General features: G+C 43.2%; 1 protein-coding gene across 1 annotated transcript in view; it reads right to left on the reverse strand.

Moving 5' to 3' along the window:
- polr1a (RNA polymerase I subunit A) overlaps window positions 1–20724 on the reverse strand; it is a 170458-nt gene that overhangs the window by 92002 nt on the left and 57732 nt on the right. The window contains exons 19-21 of the mRNA XM_041192484.1: window positions 12451–12549; window positions 10844–10996; window positions 7957–8039 (exon numbers count right to left, since the gene is read on the reverse strand). Of these exons, the coding sequence (XP_041048418.1) occupies window positions 7957–8039; window positions 10844–10996; window positions 12451–12549 (335 nt within the window). The remainder of the gene's footprint in view (window positions 1–7956; window positions 8040–10843; window positions 10997–12450; window positions 12550–20724) is intronic.

Consider the following 20724-nt stretch of genomic DNA (forward strand, 5'->3'; position numbering starts at 1 on the left):
ACAGGCTTAGGTGGGGCCCTGGAAGACAGGAAACAAAAGATAGCAAATAAAAAAGTTTGGCAGTGCTCAAGGGTAGGTACTGCGAGGAGCACAGCAAATAAAGCAGACAAGCTGAGGGTACAGATAGAAACGTGGCAATATGTTATAGTGATTACAGAAACATGGCTTAAAGAGGGACAGGAATGGCAGCTCAACATTCCTGGTTACAGGGTTTTCAGACAAGATAGAAAGGGGGATAAAAAGGGAGGTGGGTGGCAATTTTGGAAAGAGAAGCAATTACAGCTGTGAGGAGGGATGATAGGTTAAAGGACCATCAACTGAGGCCATATGGATTGAGCTTAGGGTAAAAAAGGGACAGTCACACTACTGAAAGTGAACTATCGAGCCCCAAACAGTCAAAGGGAGATAAAAGAGCAAATATGTAGGCAAATCTCTGACATTGCAAAAACAATAGAACAGGAATAGGAGGGGATTTTAACTACCTCAATATTGACTGAGGAAAGAGTAGGGCCCATAAAAGACCAAAAAGGTAACCCACGTGTGGAGGCGGTGGATGTGGGTATGGTTCTTAATGAATACTTTGTACCTGTTTTCACAAAAGAGGGGGACAATGCAGATTTTGTAGTTAAGGTGGAGCAGTGTGAAGTATTGGATGTGATAAACATAGGGAGAGAGCAAGTATTAAGTGGATTAGCATCCTTGAAAGTGAATAAATCACCAGGGCTGGGTGAAATGTACCCCAGGTTTTTAAAAGAAGCCAGGGAGAAAATTGCTGAGGGTCTGACCATCATTTTCCAATCCAAAAATGATGTACCTTTGTTTTAAAAGGGAGTGAGGGTAGACCGAATAATTACAGACCAGTCAGTCTGACCTCAGTAGTGGTCAAATTAGTGGAATCAATTCTGAGGGACAGGATAAGCCATCACTTAAAAGACATGGGTTAATCAAGGTCAGTCAGCATGGATTTATTAAAGGAAGGTCGTGTCTGACTAATTTGATTGAATTTCTCAAGGAAGTAACAAGGAGGATTGATGAGAGTAGTGCAGTTGATGTGGTGTACATGGATTTTAGCAAGGCTTTCGACAAGGTCTCACATGACAGACTGGGTAAAAAAAATAAATGCCCATGGAATCCAGGGGAATGTAGCAAGCAGAATACAAAATTCTCTCAGAGTAATTGGTTAACGGATGTTTTTGTGACTGGAAGGCTGTTTCCAGTGGGGTTTTACAGAGCTCGGTACTAGAATCCCTGCTTTTTGAGGTACAGATTAATGGTTTAGACGCAAATGTAGAGGGAATGATCAAGAAGTTAGCAGAAAGCACAAAAAACTGACAGTGGCATTTATAGTGAGGAGATTTGCTGTAGACTGCAGGAAGATATCAATGGACTGGTCAGGTGGGCAGATAAATGGCAAATGAAATTCAACCCAGAGAAGTGTGAGGTGATGCATTTGTGGAGGTCCAAAAAGGCAAAAGATTACACAATAAATGGGAGGTGTAGAGGAAGCGAGGGACCTTGGAGTGAATGTCCACAGATCCCTGAAGATTGCAAGACCGCTTGATAAGGTGGTTGAGGCAGCATATGGAATCCTTTCATTTATTAGCTGAGACATGGAATATGATAGCAGGAAGGTTATGCTGGAATTATATAAAACATTACTTAGGTCACAACTTGAGTACTGTGTGTAATTCTGGTCACCTCATTACAGAAAGGATGTGATTGCATTAGAAAGGGTACAGAGGAGATTTATGATGTTGCCAGGACTGGAAAATTGCAGCTATGGGGAAAGATTGGATAGGCTGGGGTTGTTCTCCTTGGAAGAGAGGAAGCTTAGGGCAGATTTGATGGACAAAATTGAGAGGGGCCTGGATAGAAAGGATCTATTTACTTTAGCAGAGAGGTCAGTAACTAGGGGGCATAAATGTAGTTATGAAGAGAGGTTGGATAGATTTGGGTTGTTTTTATTGGAGCAGAGAAGACTGAGGGGCGAACTGATCGAGGTGTACAAGATTATGAGGGGCATGGACAGGGTGGATGGAGAGCAGCTGTTCCCCTTAATTGAAGGGTCAGTCACGAGGGGACACAAGTTCAAGGTGAGGGGCAGGAGGTTTAGGGGGGTTGTGAGGAAAAACCTTTTTACCCAGAGGGTGATGACGGTCTGGAATGCACTGCCTGGGAGGGTGGTGGAGGCAGGTTGCCTCACATCCTTTAAAAAGTACCTGGATGAGCACTTGGTACATCATAACATTCAAGGCTATGGGCCAAGTGCTGGTAAATGGGATTAGGTAGGTAGGTCAGGTGTTTCTCATGTGTTGGTGCAGACTCAATGGGCCGAAGGGCCTCTTATGCACTGTGAGATTGTGATCTGGGTGTCCCGGTACATGAATCACAAAACGTTAGTATGCAAGTACAGCAAGTGATTAGGAAGGCAAATAGAATGTTGGCATAGAGTATTAAGTAGGGAAGTTTTACTGTAGTTGTGCAAGGCCTTGGTGAGACCACATCTGGAATACCGTGTACAATTTTCATTTCCTTATTTGAAAAAGGATATAACTGCAATAGGAGCAGTTCAGAGAAGTTCACTTCACTCAATACTGAGATGAAGGGCTGATCTTATAGAGAAAGATTAAACAGGTTGGACCTACACCCATTGGAGTTGAAAAGAATGAGGGATAATCTTACTGAAACCGATAAGATCCTAAGGAAACTTGATAGGATGGATATGGGGAGGATGTTTCCTCTTGTGTGGGAGACGAATTAGAGGACACAGTTTAAAAAGAAGACATCTCCCTTTTTAAATGAAGATGAGGAGAAATGTTTTCTCTCAGAGGGTCATTAGTCTGTGGAATTACCTTGTGTTGAAAGCAGCAGAGGTTGGGTCACTGAACTCATTCAAGGCTGGGTGAGATAGATTTTTGATAAACAAGAGAGTCAAGGATCATTAGGGGCAGACAGGAAAGTGCCATAATCTTACTGAATGGCAGAGCAGGCTCGAAGGGCCAAATGGCCTACTCCTGCTCCTAAGTCCTATGTTCCAATTTAAGTCCAATCTGACCAATTAGCGCTCCATGAGTCCATTCTTGATCAAAGGCTAAGTGGTGGAAGGTATTGTCAACAGAGCTATCAAGCCACACTTAGATAGCAATAACCCCCTCTCTGATGCTCAGCTTGGGCTCTGCCAGGGTCATTTGGCTCCTGACCTCATTACAGCATTGGTCCATACATAGACAAAAGAGCTAAAATCCAGAAGTGAGATGAAACAAACTGCCTTTGACATCAAGGAGTGCCAGCAAACTGGAGTCAATGGGAATCAGGGGGAAAATTCTCCACTGGGTGGAGTCATAACTAGCACAAAGGAAGATGGTTGTGGTTGTTGGGGGTCAATCATCTTTGTCCCAGGACATCAGTGCAGGTGTTCCTCAGGATCCTAAGCCAAACCATCTACAGCTGCTTCACCAAGACCTTCCCTCCATCATATAGGTCAGAAGTGGGGATGCTCGCTGATGATTGCACAATGTTCAGCACCATTCGTGGCTCCTCAGATACTAAAGCAGTACATGTCCAAATGCAGCAAGACCTGAGCAACATTCAGACTTGGGGTGATAAGTAGCAAGTAGCATCCACGCCATGCAAGTGCCAGGCAATGACCATTTCCAACAAGACAGAATCTAACCATCTTCCCTTGATATACATTTCCCATTCTCGCCTGAAGGAGAGAATCTACCTCCACTTGATCCGGGACAGTCAGCATGGCTTTGTCAGGTGGAGGTCATGCCTAACAAATTTGATTGAATTTTTTGAGGAGGTGACCAGATGTGTAGATGAGGGTAGTACAGTTGATGCAGTTTATGTGGATTTCAACAAAGCCTTTGACAAGGTCCCACATAGAAGACTTATAAAGGCGGCAAATGGGATACATGGTAATTTGATAAGCTGGATTCAAACTTGGCTTAGTTGTGGGAAACATAGGGTGATGACAGAAGGATGCTTCAGTGACTGGAAGCCCGTGTTCAGTGGCGTATCACAGGGATCTGTGCTAGGTCCCCTATTATGCGTCATTCATATAAACGACATAAATGACTATGTGGGAGGTAGGATTAGTAAGTTTGCGGATGACGCAAAGATTGGCCGGATAGTTAACAGTGAGGTTGGATGTCTTGGGCTACAGGAAGATATAGACGGGATGGTCAAATGGGCAGAAAAGTGGCAGATGGAATTTAACCCTGAAAAGGGTGAGGTGATACACTTTGGAAGGAGTAATTTGACAAGGAAGTATTCAATGAAGGGCATGACAGTAGGAAGTTCTGAGGAACAAAGGGACCTTGGATTGTGTGTCCATAGATCTCTGAAGGCGGAGGGGCTTGTTAGTGGGGTGGTGAAAAAGGCATATGGGACACTTGCCTTTATCAATCGAGGCATACATTACAAAAGTAGGGAGGTCATGTTGGAGTTGTATAGAACCTTGGTGAGGCCACAGCTGGAGTACTGTGTTCAGTCCTGGTCGCCACACTATAGGAAGGATGTAATTGCACTGGAGGGGGTGCAGAGGAGATTCACCAGGATGTTGCCTGGGATGAAACATTTAAGTTATGAAGAGAGGTTGGATAGACTTGGGTTGTTTTCATTGGAGCAGAGAAGACTGAAGGGCGACCTGATTGAGGTGTACAAAATTATGAGGGGCATGGACAGGGTGGATAGGGAGCAGCTGTTCCCCTTAGTTGAAGGGTCAGTCACGAGGGGACACAAGTTCAATGTGAGGGGCAGGAGGTTTAGGGGGGATGTGAGGAAAAACTATTTTACCCAGAGGGTGGTGACGGTCTGGAATGTGCTGCCTGGGAGGGTGGTGGAGGCGGTTGTCTCACATCCTTTAAAAAGTACCTGGATGATCACTTGGCACGTCATAACATTCAAGGCTAAGGGCCAAGTGCTGGTAAATGGGATGAGGTAGGTAGATCAGGTGTTTCTCACATGTCGGTGCAGACTCGATAGGCCGAAGGGCCTCTTCTGCACTGTGTGATTCTGTGAAATGGCTAATCTTCCAGCACCAACATCCTAGGGGTTATCATTGACCAGAAACTTAAATGGTCCAACCACATAAATACTGTGGCTTCAAGATGGGCAATAAATGTTGGCCTTGCCAGTGATGCCCAAATCTCAAGAAAGAATAAATAAAAAGAGCAGGTCAGAGGCTGAGAATTCTTCAGTGAGCAACTCCCCTCCTGACTCTCCAAAGCCTGTCTACAAGACACAAGTCAGGAGTGTGATGGAATACTCTCCAACAACACTCAAGAAACTCAGCACTTTCAAGGACAAAACATCCCACTTAATTGGCACCCTATCTACCACTTTAAACATTCACTCCCTCCATTACGGGTGCACACACAGGGGCAGCGGTGTGAACCATCTACAAGATTCACTGAAACAACTCACCAAGCCTCCTTCAGCAGCACGTTCCAAAACCATAACCTCTACCGCCGAGAAGGCCAAGGGCACCAGAACACATGGGAACACTACCGCCTTCAAGCTCCGATCTAAGCCACACATCATACTGACTTGGAACTACATCACCATTCCTTCACTGCTGCTAGGCTAAAAAACCTAGAATACAGGAGCAGGAGTAGACCGTTCAGCCCCTTGAGCTTGCTCCACCATTCAGCTAGCTCACAGCACTGATCATCTACCTCAACGTAATTTTCTCAGATCCCTTGATGTCATTAGTATCTAGAAACCTATCAATTTCTGTCCTAAATGACTGATCTTCCACAGCCCTCTGGGGTAGAGAATTCCAGAGATTAACCACTCAGTAGAGAAATTCCTCCTCATCTCTGGACTAAATGGCCTACCCCTTATTCTGAGACTGTGTCCTCTGGTTCTAGATCACCCCAACTAGGGAAACATCCTTTCTGCATCTACCCTGTCGAGCCCTAAGTTTTAATGAATTCAGCAAAGGAGGACCAAGAAAGGGCGAATAGGATATGAGAGTAAACTAGTGAGAAACACAAAAATGGATTGTAAAAGCTTCTATAGGTATGTTAAAAAGGAAGATTAGCAAAGACAAATGTGGGCCCATGTCATGCAGAGACAAATGTGGGCCCATGTCATGCAGAGACAGGAGAATTTAAAGTGGAGAATAGGGAAATGATGGAGAAGCTAAATAATTACTTGATGTCTGTCAGTGGAAGACAGAAGAAATCTCCCAGAAATGATACGGGTCCAAGGGACTAGTGAGAATGAGGAATTGAAAGTAATTAATAGCGAAGAAAAAGTAGTTCTGGATAAATTAATGGGAAAATTGATAAATTCCAGGACCTGATGATCTATGTATCAGTGTGTTTAAAGAGGTGGCTGTGGAGATAGTGGACACACTGATGGTCATCTTTCAAAATTCTAGAGATTCTGGAATGGTGCCTGCAGATTGGAAGGTTGCAAATGTAACCCCACTATTTAAGAAAGGAGGGAGAGAGAAAACAGGGAACTACAGACCCTGTTAACCTGACGTCAGTAGTAGGGAAAATGCTAGAATCTATTCTAAAGGATGTGATAACTGGGAACTTAGAAAATAATGATCTGGTTGACTGTGCCCAACATGAATTTATGAAAAGGAAAATCATGCTTGACAAGCCTGTTGTGGAGTTTTTTGAGGATGTAACTAGCACATGGATAAGGGGGAAATCAGTGGATGTGTGTGTATTTGGATTATCAGAAGGCTTTCGATAAGGTCTCACACAGGTTAGTAAACAAAATTAGAGCACATGGGATGGAGGGTTATTGGCACGGATTGAGGATTGGTTAATGGGCAGAAAACAGAGTAGGAATAAATAGGTCATTCTCAGATCGGCAGGCTGTGACTAGTAGGTTACCGCAAGGATCAGTACTTGGGCCCCAGCTATTCACAATCTTTAGCAATGATTTGGATGTGGGTACCAAATATAATATTTCCAAGTTTGCGGATGACACAAAACGAGGTGGGAATGTGTGTTGTGAGAATGATGCAAAGAGGATTTGCACAGGCTAAGTGAGTGGCAAGAACATGGCAGCTGGGATATAAGATGGATAAGTGTTGTTCTCCTTAGAGCAGAGAAGTTTGTGAGGAGATTGAGGGGCGTTCAAAATCATGAAGAGTATGGACAGAACAGATAGAGGGAAACTGGTCCCACTGGCAGAATGGTCGAGATCCAGAGGGCACTGATTTAATGCAAATGGCAAAAGAACCAAAGGAGATGAAAAGCTTTATTTTACCCAGTAACTGGTTAGGATCTGGAATATGCTGCCTGAGAATGTGGTCAAGGCAGATTCAGTTGAGGCTCTCAAAAGGGAATTGGATAAGCACCTGGAGGGAAAATAATCGCAAGCCCAACTCAGCTAGTCCCACTCGCTTGACTATTTCCCATAGCTCTGCAAGAAGCTGGCAGGATCATGAAGGTGGCTGAATGGCCTCCTTCTGTGCTGCAACCATTCTATGATTCTATTTCCACACAACAATGGCAATGTAATAACAACCAGATGATCATTTGTTTTAAGCAATGTCAATTAAGGAAAGAATAGTGACTGGGACTAATTCACTTGCTCATCTTTGAAATAGAGCCATGGGATCTTTTACATCCCAGGGAGACAGGCCTTGGTTTAATGACTCATCTGAAAATGGCACCTCTGACAAAGCAGCAGAACCTTGGCACTGCACAGGAGTGTTAGGCTAGATTATTGCACTCAAGTCTGAGGCGCAACTCAAACCCACAATCTTCTAACTCAAAGTCGAGAGTGCTTCCACTGAGCCACACTGACAGAGTACCACAGAGTAATTCACAAAACAAACTGCACACTCTCCGTAGCCACCCTTACATTAACTTAGTACTGTTGTTGCGGGGAAGAGGGGAAGAACACACAAAGGAGAAAGACAAAAAAAGTGACACGATTAAAATTCACATTTCAGCATTTAAAACCTAAATAGTTTCTTACCTTTGAAGATACCCAGAACGGCTGGTCTTTACAGCTGTGTCCACCAGACCTTCTCTGCCAGCCATACAGTGAAAGAAAAATTCCTATAGCACAAGAAACCAACATCTAGAAACGGATACCCATCATGTTTTCATAATTGTAAGTAACTTATACTTCATTTTACCTTGCAGGCTTTCATGTCAACTACTGTAGTAATTTTCCTTTCATAAAAGCTTACGAAACAAAATTTGCCATCTACTGTGTTCAAGGTTGCCATCATTTTGTTACTTCTTAAATTCTGCCTCTCACTCCCGGCCACCACCCCCATTCCCCTCCCCAATTAGGAAGCACAGCAAGCTGTGTACACAGGAGCAGGGAGTTACAAAGGGAGACAGATTACACAAGTGGGCAAATTGGTGGCAGATGGAACTTAATGAAGAGAAATGTGAGGTCATCAACCTTGGATCCAAGGAAAACAAATAGTTTTTTTTTAAAATGGCGAGAAGCTAGGAATTGTGAAGCAAAGGCATTTAGGTGTCCACATACATAAATCACAGCAAGCTAGTGCTCAGCTACAAAAAGGTTAATCGATTATGTCTTTTTTCTCAAAAAAAGGGGTGAAATACAAAGAGGCAGACGTTTTGCTTCAATTGTACATAGCCTTGGTTTAATGAATCACAAGTTAGCTTGTATGTATAGCAGGTGATTAGGAAGACAAATGAAATGTTGGAGTTTATTGCAAGGGGAATGGAATATAAAAGTAGGGAAGTTTTACTGCAGCTGTATAGGGCCTTGGTGAAACCATATCTGGAGTACTGTGCACAGTTTTAGTCTCCTTAGTTGAAAAAAGATATCATTGCGTGAGAGCAATTCAGAGAAGTTTCTGAGGGGACTTGATAGAGTGGATACCGGGAGGATGTTTCGTCTTGTGGGAGTGGCTAGAATTAAGGGACACAGATTAAAAATAAGAGGTCTCCCTTTGAAGATGGAAATTAGGAGAAAATATTTTTTTCAGAAGGTCATTAGTCTGTGGAGTTCTCCTCTGCAAAAAGCAGTGGAGACTGGGTCACTGAATTTATTCAAAGCTGAATTAGATAGATTTTTGATAGACAAAGGAGTCAAGGTTTATGCGGTGTCCACACAGGAAAGCGGAGTTGAGACCACAATCAGGTCAGCAATGATCTTATTGAATAGCAGAGCAGGCTCAAAGGGCTGAATGGCCTAGTCCTGCTCCTAAGTCCTATGATCCTAACTCTATCTGTTTTACTGCATTCAGTTTTGGGCCCTTTATTTCAACAGGGAAACCATAACAAAATTTAACTTCATAGATACTTGTTTTTGAGGGCAGAAGTTCAAGATTTTACAAATATCATAACACTAGAAAGCCCTCTGATATTTATAAATGCAAGAAAAGGACAGAACCATAACAGTTCTTAAAACAATAACATTTCTTTGAAACTTTTGAATTTGGGTATTAAATTATGGTGATGCATTTGTGATCGCTTCTTTTATCTCATGTGGACATTCCAACGGGTCAAGGAAAAACATTTCGCAAAATCCAGAACATGGCTTGGACCAAGTTGAATTCAAGACAGCTGGTGGGATGCCACAAGGAATTGGATCCGCACCTCTTCTGCTTTGCATTGGCTGCATTTTATAAAATATAAACTTTTAAAAACTGCTATAAGACACTCTGTCTTAGGAACATGAGGAGACCGCTTAGCTCTTCGAACCTATTCCAAATCATGGCTGATCTGTGAACTGACTCCATATGATACTGATGATTATGATAACTGCCTTTGCCCGATGACCCTTAATACATCTGGATAACAAAAATCTTACATCACAGATTTAAAGTTAACAATGGATCTAGCATAACTGCGGTTTGCTGAAGTCAGTTCCAAACTTCTACCATTGTTTGTGTTGCTTCCTAATCTCACTGCTGAAAACTCTGGCTTTAATTTTTAGACTTATGTCCCCTAGTCCTAGACTTTCCAACAAACAGAAATAGTTTATCTCTATTTACATCATCTGTTCCTCTCAGTATCCTGAAAGCTTCAATCAACTAGTAAAAAATGAAGGCAGACTTACATTTATATAGCGCCTTTCACATCATAAAGTGCTTTACGGTCAACTAAAGTCAACACTTTTGAAGTACTGTAAACACAGTAGCCAATTTGCACCCAGCAAGATCCCACAAACAATAATGTGATAGTGACCAGATAGTTTTTTTTAAGTGACGTTGTACAGGAATATATATTGTCCAAGGGGAGAATTCCCCCGTTCTTCTTCAAAATAGTGCCAGTGAATTGTTTACACCCACGAGAGGGCAGACAGAGCATTGATTTAACCCAAAGATTTGCAGCTCCACCGTTGAGTTTATTTAAGGCTGAGATGGACAGATTTTTGGTCCCTTAGGGAATCAAGGAATATGGAAAGCAGGAAAAGTGGAGGCCAAAGATTAGCCATGATCATATTGGATATTGGAGTGGGCTCAAGGGACCGTATGATCTACTCCTGCGGCCACTTCTTCTGTTATGTTCTTATCTGAGTAGCAGTCTCTCACTACTGCACTGGAATATCAGCCTAGATTTTGTACTTAAGTACAAAATAGTGGGACTTGAATCCACAACCTTCTGACACAGAGGTAAGAATGCTACCACTGAACCACAGCTGATAGCTAGTAACTAACATCAGGAAAGTATCACATCGCTTCACTACAGAATGACATAGAGATGGCAGCATAACTCAACTCTGCTGCTCCCAACATTTCTCCAAACAAAAAGCTGATGCCTTATCTAACTGTATCCTCCAATTACTTTATACAAGCGATAATCATACAAGAACAGTATTGGTATCGACAACTTCAACTTGGGGGCAAAAACCTTAAGAATGCATCTCTGCCTACCGGAGGGCTGATCCCAGTGAGGAATCGACCAGTAACAAAACCGCCAGATCGTGGAGTGAAGTCATAAGGTTGGAAACAGGGCAAAGATTTCCCAGATGGCATCAGCGGAGGTCGCCTTCCTTCCAGCTCAATCTGACCAAGAAGACACGAAATCTGGAAACAAATAAACAAATCATTCAGTTTACTTGTGAAAATTTTTAAAAATCATTTCATGAGAATCGTAAACAGAGGCAGATTCAGTTGGGTCACAGGGCATTACAAATTAAAAATGTTTAATTATTTCAAATATTTCTTAAATGAGTCATTTGACAAAAAAGAAACACAGATTCACAGAGGTTGAACAGGTTAAATCAAGCTCAGAAAGAGAGAGAGCGTCTCACTCACTGCCTTCCACCAGTTTCCTATGCTGCAACGGTGACCAAATTCAGTGTGTGTTAAGTATTTCTCGAGGTTGTGAAAGGCACTTCTTTTCTTGTTCTTCAGGTTCTTTCACATTTCTCTCTGCTGGTTTTCAGGGTTTCAAGTGAAGTGAGATTGGCCATTATGGTTTGTGTATCCAAATGATTTTGTTCCTCCACAGCTTCTAGTATCTCGCTATTAAGAGAATACCCTGTTTTTCTCAGTTCCAAAATGGATGATCTCAGGCTTCCCCAATCTGAGCTCCATTTGCTTAGGTAGTGCCCATCACTTAGATTGCCTGCCTTTTTGCAACCACCCGCACCCCCCCCAACCCTGTCACCACCTATAAAATTTACGATGCCTCTTAATTTAGAATCAATTCCTTCACCCAAGTCATGAATAAACCATATGATAGTTAAAAGCTGAGATCCCAGCACAGGAACACTAGGGAACATCATTGTCACATCCTGTCAACCAGCAAACAAATCCTTTATCCCTACTCTCTATACCTCTCACCCAATTTGTGACCCTTATCGCAAAGGGTTACCTGCAATTGCATGTCCTTAATTATCTCTTCTGCAGAACCCTTACAAATGATTCTGGAGCAAAATTTTGCCCTAGGCGTGCGGGATCAGCGGGGACAGTCAGGAAGCCGACAGTCGCCTGCGATCGACAGCGCATCGTGATTTCATGCTGACGGGCCAATTAAGGCCTGCCCAGCGTGATATGCGAGCGGTAGCACTGAGCGCTGCCTCTGCAGGTTGGGGGGGGAAGGAGGGCAAGCAGGCCTAGCACACAGTTCACGCATGCACGCAGAAGAGTGCTGAATAATCTCCCTGAGGCATGCAGCTGCCTCAGGGAGATGAAGAATATATTGAAAAAAATTATTAAAACAGCAGAAAAAAATTAATAAAACATGTCCCCTCATTATTTGCTTTTGGAAACCTCATCCCGCCCACTCAGCTGACATCAACACGGGTCATTTCACGCTGGGTCAAGTGTGGCGCGCGCCCGCCCACTGAACGAAAAATTCCACCTCTGGAATTAAGTACAGTATCCACAGATACTTTCCTATGCAGCATATGAGTGACTTCCTCAAAATAAAATTCAGCTAGATTAGTCATTCCACACTTCAGTACTTACATCAAATAAAAGATGCACATAAATATAACGCAAAAATCCGCTCAACTGCTACAGAAAAATAGTACCTGCATTGTATTAACAGCTGAGCCCTTTGCACCAGACTGCACCATGAGTTGCAGGTTATTCTCCGGAAATTGTCTATGAAGGCCCAGTGGCATACACACCTGTCAGTTAAAGCAAACCGTACAATGGATGTTAGCAGTAGAGTAAATAAAATCCATCTTCTTAACCAAAGAGAACCCATTATTTTACCTGCATGGCACAGACAGAAAAATGTCAAAGTGCACAGGTAAAGCGAAAACAAATTGGGCAACACTTCCAAAGAGCTGGGCTGGGTACAATGGACCAAATGGTCGTCTTCTGTGGTGCAAAACTGATTCAAAGGATAGATAAACGATTAAAAGTGAAAACTTTTTTTGTTCATATTCATGTACAATAGTGTATTGATAATCTTTGCATTACCACTTCTTTTCATCATTCTTTACAGAATGTATATAGAATATATATATGAACATACAATTTAGGAGCCAGAGTAGGCCTCTTGAACCCTTAAGCCTGCTTCGCCAATCAATAAGATGATGGCTGATATAGAATACAGAATCCTTATAATATCTGAAATTAAATTTTAAATCCGAATTATCAACTTGTCGAACTCTGTAGAACTGATTAAATATTCACTCATGGTCAATCACAGCCACATTTACCAGCAACAGCAGTCGTAATCAAATATCCCCTCAAGTTCACTCAATACTGCATTAATATTATCGAGCTGCTCACTACAACTACTGATGTCCCGAGATGTTCTGCAATCTTTTCCAGGTATACTGTGAGGAGTACAACACAAGGTCATTGATTTCAATGGAATCAAAATCATGCAGGTTCTACAAAGAACACAAAGTCCCTTCTGTCAAAGAAGCGTCAAGGCAACGAACGTAAACATTACCCTTAATATGCTAGCGAATAGGTGAACGAGACAGTCACTAGGGCTGTGACCTCCGGAGGTTGACTGTTTGGAAGCAAGCAGAAAGAAAAAGCTCAGCTGCCTGAGAAGAGTGCCCAGAGTAAACAGAGGCCAGTGAATTTTGCGTATTCTCAGACCACTATCTTCCTCTGCAGCAAATGCAGCAGAGGCTGCCATGTCAAATCAGGGCTCCTGAGCCTCACCAGGCCATATTTAAAACGGAGTTCACCACCACGGCGCAAACCATCAATCTTCCAACTGTGGTAAAGCATATGAATCCACTTTTGTCACCGCATTCACTTTTTAGTAGTTCACACACAATCTTTGAGTTCTATCTGGTTTCGATGCCTGTACAATAGGCGAACTCTAGTTACTGCAATTGGATCAATGGTATCATTTTGAAGCATGAAATCAATTTCTTTTTGTACTTGTGATAACTTTGCCGGTGTATTATGTTATTGGAATTTTTTTTTTACAATAGAGGTGTAGTCTATGTCTGTGAGTGTCTGTGTGCGCATTAATTGGATTAAAGCCAGCTAGTCTGGGTGCTTTGATGACAAGGGTGGTGCCTTTGTTGTCTGGTGCACTGTCCTCTACCTTGCAGAGGCTGAGCGCCAACTCACAGACACTTCCTCCTCCTACCTTCCCCTGGATCATGACCCCACTACTGAACATCAAGCCATTGTTTCCAGGACTGTCACTGACCTCATCTCCTCTGGAGATCTTCCCTCCACAGCATCCAACCGCATAGTCTCCCCACCCTGGACAGACGGCTTCTACCTCCTCCCGAAAATCCACAAACAGAACTGTCCCGGCAGACTGATCATGTCAGCCTGTTCCTGCCCCACGGAACTCAGTTCTTGTTATCTTGACTCCATTCTCTCTCCCACTGTCCAGTCTCTTCCCACCTACATCTGCGATTCCTCTGATGCCCTACATCATATCAACAATTTCCAGTTCCCTGGCCCCAATCACCTCCTCTTCACCATGGACGTCCAATCCCTCTACACCTCCAAACACCACCGGGATGGTCTGAGGACTCTCCGTTTCTTCCTCGAACATAGGCCAGAACAACCCCATCCACCACCACTCTCCTCCGTCTGGCTGAACTTGTTCACTCACTGAACAATTTCTCCTTAAACTCGTCTCACTTCCTCCAAATAAAAGGTGTGGCTATGGGTACCCGCATGGGCCCAGTTAAGCCTGTCTCTTTACGGGCTATGTGGAACATTCTTTCTCCAGTACATCGATGACTGCTTTGGTGCTGCTTCATGCTCTCGTCTGGACCTGGAAAAATTTATTAATTTTGCTTCCAATTTCCACCCTTCCATCATTTTCACATGGTCCATCACTGACACTTCCCTTCCCTTCTTTGACCTCTCTGTCTCAATTTCTGGTGATAGACTGTCCACCAATATTCATTACAAGCCTACTGACTCCCACAGCTACCTCGACCACAGCTCCTCACACCCGCTTCCTGTAAGGACTCCATCCCATTCTCTCAGTTCCTTTGCCTCCGTCGCATCTGTTCTGATGATGCCACTTTCCAAAACAGTTCCTCTGACATATCTTCCTTCTTCCCTAACCGAGGTTTCCACCCACGGTGGTTGACAACCTCAACCGTGTCTGGCCCATCTCCCGCGCATCTGCTCTCACACCTTCCTCTCCCTCCCAGAACCATGATAGGGTCCCCCTTGTCCTCACTTATCACCCTACCAGCCTACACATTCAAAGGATCATCCTCTTCCATTGCCGCCAACTCTAGCATGATGCCACCACCAAACACATCTTCCCTTCACCCCCCCCGACGGCATTCCGGAGGGATCGTTCCCTCTGGGACACCCTGGCCAATTCCTCCATCACCCCCTACACCTCAACCCCCTCCCATGGCACCTTCCCATGCAACCGCAGAAGGTACAACTCCTGCCCCTTTACTTCCCCCCTCCTCACCGTCCAAGGGCCCAAACAGTCCTTTCAAGCAGCACTTCATTTGCACTTCCCTCAATTTAGTCTACTGCATTCGCTGCTCCCAATGCGGTTTCCTCTACATTGGAGATACCAAACGCAGACTGGATGACCGCTTTGCAGAACACCTTCGGTATGTCCGCAAGCATGACCTAGACCTCCCTGTCACTTGCCATTTCAGCACACCACCCTGTTCTCATGCCCACATGTCCGTCCATGGCCTGCTGCATTGTTCCAGCGAAGCTCAGCGCAAACTGGATGAACAGCACCTCATCTTCCGATTTGGCACTTTACAGCCTGCCGGACTTAATATTGAGTTCAACAACTTCAGGTCATGAACTCTCTCCTCCATCCCCACCCCATTTCCAATCTCCCCTTTTCTATTTATTTATATATTTTTAAAATATATTTTTCTTTTCCCACCTATTTCCATTATTTTTAAATGTATTCTCATCCATTGTTTCATCTCCACCTTTTAGCCTATTCCGATCCCTTCCCCCCATCCCACCCCCAGCCCCCACTTGCTCATCCTGCTTTCTACCCTTAATGTCACCACTAGCACATTCCTTAGCCAATATCACCGCCATCAATACCCCTTTGTCCTTTTGTCTATGACATCTTTGGCAATCTCTTCTTTGCCTCCACCTATCACTGGCCCTCGATCCAGCTCTACCTATCCCACCCCCCTCAACCAGCTTATATTTCACCTCATTTCTGTTTTTCCTCAGTTCTGACAAAGAGTCACACGGACTCGAAACGTTAACTGTATTCCTCTCCGCAGATGCTATCAGACCTGCTGAGTTTTTCCAGTTATTTTAATTTTTGCTTCGATGTATAGTAGTGTTGAGATGTAAACAGTAGGTAGAGGGTACATTTGCATTTTGTTGAATAAACCATTCAAAGACTGGGGTGGGGTGAAATCTTGCACCCAGCTAGGAGACACCAATTGTTATGACACAACAGTTTATAAAGGCTGAGTTATTCATAATCCCAGAGGGAAACTTTAAACAACTGTCATAACCTATATTTTCAATTGGTATGTTTTGATTGCAGCTCTATATTCAGCAATAAGACCACCAAGTCTTGAGAGGTTTTTATATCAAACAAAATGAAACATTTATTAATTTACAACAAATTTAACACATACACATGGCTACAAATTACTACTATCGTAACTTTTTAAACAAATTCCCAAATTAATCTCCACTAAGAGGCTACCAAGAACAGATGAATGAGACTGATGTACATTTCCGACTCTAGCTGGAGTGGTCGTTTACTTCATCACCAACATACAAATTAGGAGCAGAAATAGGTCACTCAGCCCCTCGAGCCTGCTCCGCCATTCAACAAGATTGTAACCTCAACTCCACAGTCCCGCCTACCCCCAATAACCTTTCACCCCCCTTGCTTATCAAGAATCTATCTAATTCTGCCTTAAAAATATTAAAAGACTCTGCTTCCATTGCCTTTTTAAAAAAAGTTCCAAAGACTCACGACCCTCTGATAGAAAAAATTCTCCTTACATCTGTCTTAAATGAATACACTTTATTTTTAAACAGTGACCCCGAGTTCTCGATTTTCCCACAAGAGGAAACACCTTATCCACATCCACCCTGTCAAGACCCCTCAGAATCTTAAAAGGTTTCAATCAAGTCGCCTCTTACTCTTCTCAACTCCAGCGGAAACAAGCCTAACCTGTCCAAACTTTCCTCAAAAGACAACCAGCCCATTCCAGATATTAATCCAGTAAATCTTCTCTGAACTGCTTCCAACGCATTTACATCTTTCCTTAAATAAGGAGACCAACACTGCACACAGTACTCCAGATGTGGTCCCAGCAATGCCCTGTATAACTGAAGCATAATCTCCCTTTTATATTCAATTCCACTTGCAATAAACAATGGCATTCTATTAGCTTTCCTAATTACTTGCTGTACCTGCATAATAAACTTTGGCACTTCATGCATAAGGACAGCCAGGTCCCTCTGTATCTGAGAGCTCTGCAATCTCTCACCATTTAGGTAATATGCTTCTTTTTAATTCTTTCTGCCAAAATGGACAATTTCACATTTCCCTCATTATACTCCATTTGCCAGATCTTTGCCCACTCATTTAACCTATCTATATCCCTTTATAGCCTCCTTACATCCTCTTCACAATTTACTTTCCTACCTATCTTTGTGTTGTCAGCAAATTTAGCCAACCATACTTCAGTCCCTCCATCCAAATAATTTACATAAATTGTAAAAACTTGAAACCCCAGCACTGGTCTCTGTGACATACAACTCATTATATCTTGTCAACCAGAAAATGACGCATTTATGCCTATGCGGTTTCCTGTTGGTTAGTCAATCTGCTAACCATGCCAATATGTTACCCCACACCATGAACTTTTATTTACTGCAATAATCTATGATGTGGCACCTTATCAAATCACAGAATCACACAGTGCAGAAGAGGCCCTTCGGCCCATCGAGTCTGCACCGACACGTAAGAAACACCTGATCTACCTACCTCATCCCATTTACCAGCACTTGGCCCATAGCCTTGAATGTTATGACGTGCCGAGTGCTCATCCAGGTACTTTTTAAAGGATGTGAGGCAACCCGCCTCCACCACCCTTCCGGGCAGCACATTCCAGACCATCACCACCCTCTGGGTAAAAAGGTTTTTCCTCACATCCCCCCTAAACCTCCTGCCCCTCACATTGAACTTGTGTCCCCTTGTGACTGACACTTCAACTAAGGGGAACAGCTGCTCCCTATCCACCCTGTCCATGCCCCTCATAATCTTGTACACCTCGATCAGTCTTCGCTGCTCCAACGAAAACAACCCAAGTCTATCCAACCTCTCTTCATAACTTAAATGTTTCATTCCAGGCAACATCCTGGTGAATCTGCTCTGCACCCCCTCCAGTGCAATCACATCCTTCCTATAATGCGGCGACCAGAACTGCACACAGTACTCCGGCTGTGGCATCACCAAGGTTCTATACAACTCCAACATGACCGCCCTACTTTTGTAATGTATGCCTCGATTGATAAAGGCAAGTGTCCCATATGCCTTTTTCACCACCCCACTAACATGTCCCTCTGCCTTCAGAGATCTATGGACACACATGCCAAGGTCCCTTTGTTCCTCAGAAATTCCTAGTGTCATGCTGTTCATTGAATACTTCCTTGTCAAATTACTCCTTCCAAAGTGTATCACCACACACTTTTCAGGGTTAAATTCCATCTGCCACTTATCTGCCAATTTGACAATCCCGTATGTATATCTTCCTGTAGCCCAAGACACTCAACCTCACTATTAAGCACCCGGCCAATCTTTTTGTCATCTGCAAACTTACTAATCCTATCCCCCACATAGTCATCTATGTCGTTTATATAAATGACAAATAATAGGGGACCCAGCACAGATCCCTGTGGTACGCCACTGGACACAAGCTTCCAGTCACTAAAGCATCCTTTTGTCATCACCCTCTGTCCCCTGCAACTAAGCCAATTTTGAATCCACCTTATCAAATTACCCTGTATCCCATGTGCATTTGCCTTCTTTATAAGTCTCCCGTGAGACCTTGTCAAAGGCTTTGCTGAAATCCATATAAACTACATCAACTGCACTACCCTCATCTACACACCTGGTCACCTCCTCAAAAAATTCAATCAAATTTGTTAGGCATGACCTCCCTCTGACAAAGCCATGCTGACTATCCCTAATCAAACCTTGCTTCTCCAAGTGGAAATAGATTCTCTCCTTCAGAATTTTCTCCAATAGTTTCCCTACCACTGATGTGAGTCTCACTGGCCTGTAGTTCCCTGGTTTATCTCTACAACCCTTCTTAAAAAGTGGAACCACATGAGCTGTCTTCAGGAAATCTAGTACAGTACAACCACCAGTCCCCCTTTATTCACAGCACATATTACTTCTTAAAAGAACACCAATAAATTGGTTAAATATGATTTCCCTTTCGCGAAACCATATTGACTCTGCCTGATTGCCTCAAATTTATCTAAGTGCCCTGTTATAATGTCTTTAATAATAGCTTCTAACATTTTCCCTATGACAGATGTTAAGCTAACTGGCTTGTTGTTTCCTGCTTCTTGTCTCCCTCCCTTTTTGAATAAAGGGGAGAGAGAAACTATTTTCCAATCTAATAGAACCTTCCCCAAATCTAGTGGATTTTGGAAAATTAAAACCAACACATCAACTATCTCACTAGCCAGTTCTTTTAAGACCCTAGTTCATGAGTGGTCAGAGCTGGATTACTGCCTCAAACAAAAAAATATATACATGAGAAGCAAGAAATAGGAGCAAGAGTAGGCCTTACAACCCTTCAACCGGCTCTCCCATTCAATGGGATCATTGCTGATCTTTGACATCAATTACACTTTCCTGCTCGATCCCCTGATCCTTCAATTCCCTTCGAGTCCTGGAATTTATCGATCTCAGTCTTCAATACATTCACCAACTGTGCACCCACAGCTCTCTGGAGTAAAGGATCAAAGATTCGTAATCCTTTGAATGAAGAAATTTCTATTTATCCAAGTCCTAAATGGCTGATCCCTTATCCCAAGATTACACCCCCTAGTTCTAGACTTTCCAGTTAAGAGAAACAGCCTGTCAGCATCTACCCTGTCAAGCCCTCTCAGGACCAATGAGATGACCTCCCACTCTGCCAAACTCCAGAAAGTATAAGCCCATTCTCCTCCTAGGACAATCCTTTCATCCCAGAAATCAATCTAGTGAATATCGTAGCACCACCGCAAAGGCATGTATATCCTTCCTGCAGTAGGGGGACCAAAACTATACACAATAATTCAGGTATAAGTGAGCGTCTCTACTTAAAGGAGCTGGGGAATAAAAAAGACAAACACATTACAGTTAAACTAATCAAACTGATCGAAAATTAAATCAATGAGAACCAAATGTTGCAGTTACTCAGAACCAATGAACACAGCTCAGGCAGGTGGAATGAACATCTCCTCTACCTGCTGGCTACAAGAATCCTAGACTTATACCAGCTGTTGAGCGTGTAGGCAGGCCCACATAATATGTTGATCACAAGGATAGATGTTGTGGGGACTCGAAGAAAGTCACTTCTGTACAACAGATTTCTCTTCTGAGACTGAGGTTAGGTGTACGTTTTGCAATACAGAAGATGATACTCTGATCCATTCCATCAACGACATGAGAGTGCTCAACACCAACAGTGGGCAAGAGGAGTGGACAAGAGTTACATTACTTATTTTTTATTCTTTCACAGGATGGCAAGATCAGCATTTGTTACTCACCCCTAACTTTGTTTTTATTCATTCTTGGGATGTGAGTGCCATTGACCAGCATTTATTGCCCATCCCTAATTGCCCTTGCTCAGAGGGCATTTAAGAGTCAACCACATTGCTGTGGATCT

This window comes from Carcharodon carcharias, chromosome 1, assembly GCF_017639515.1.
Source record: "Carcharodon carcharias isolate sCarCar2 chromosome 1, sCarCar2.pri, whole genome shotgun sequence".
Lineage (NCBI taxonomy): Eukaryota > Metazoa > Chordata > Chondrichthyes > Lamniformes > Lamnidae > Carcharodon > Carcharodon carcharias.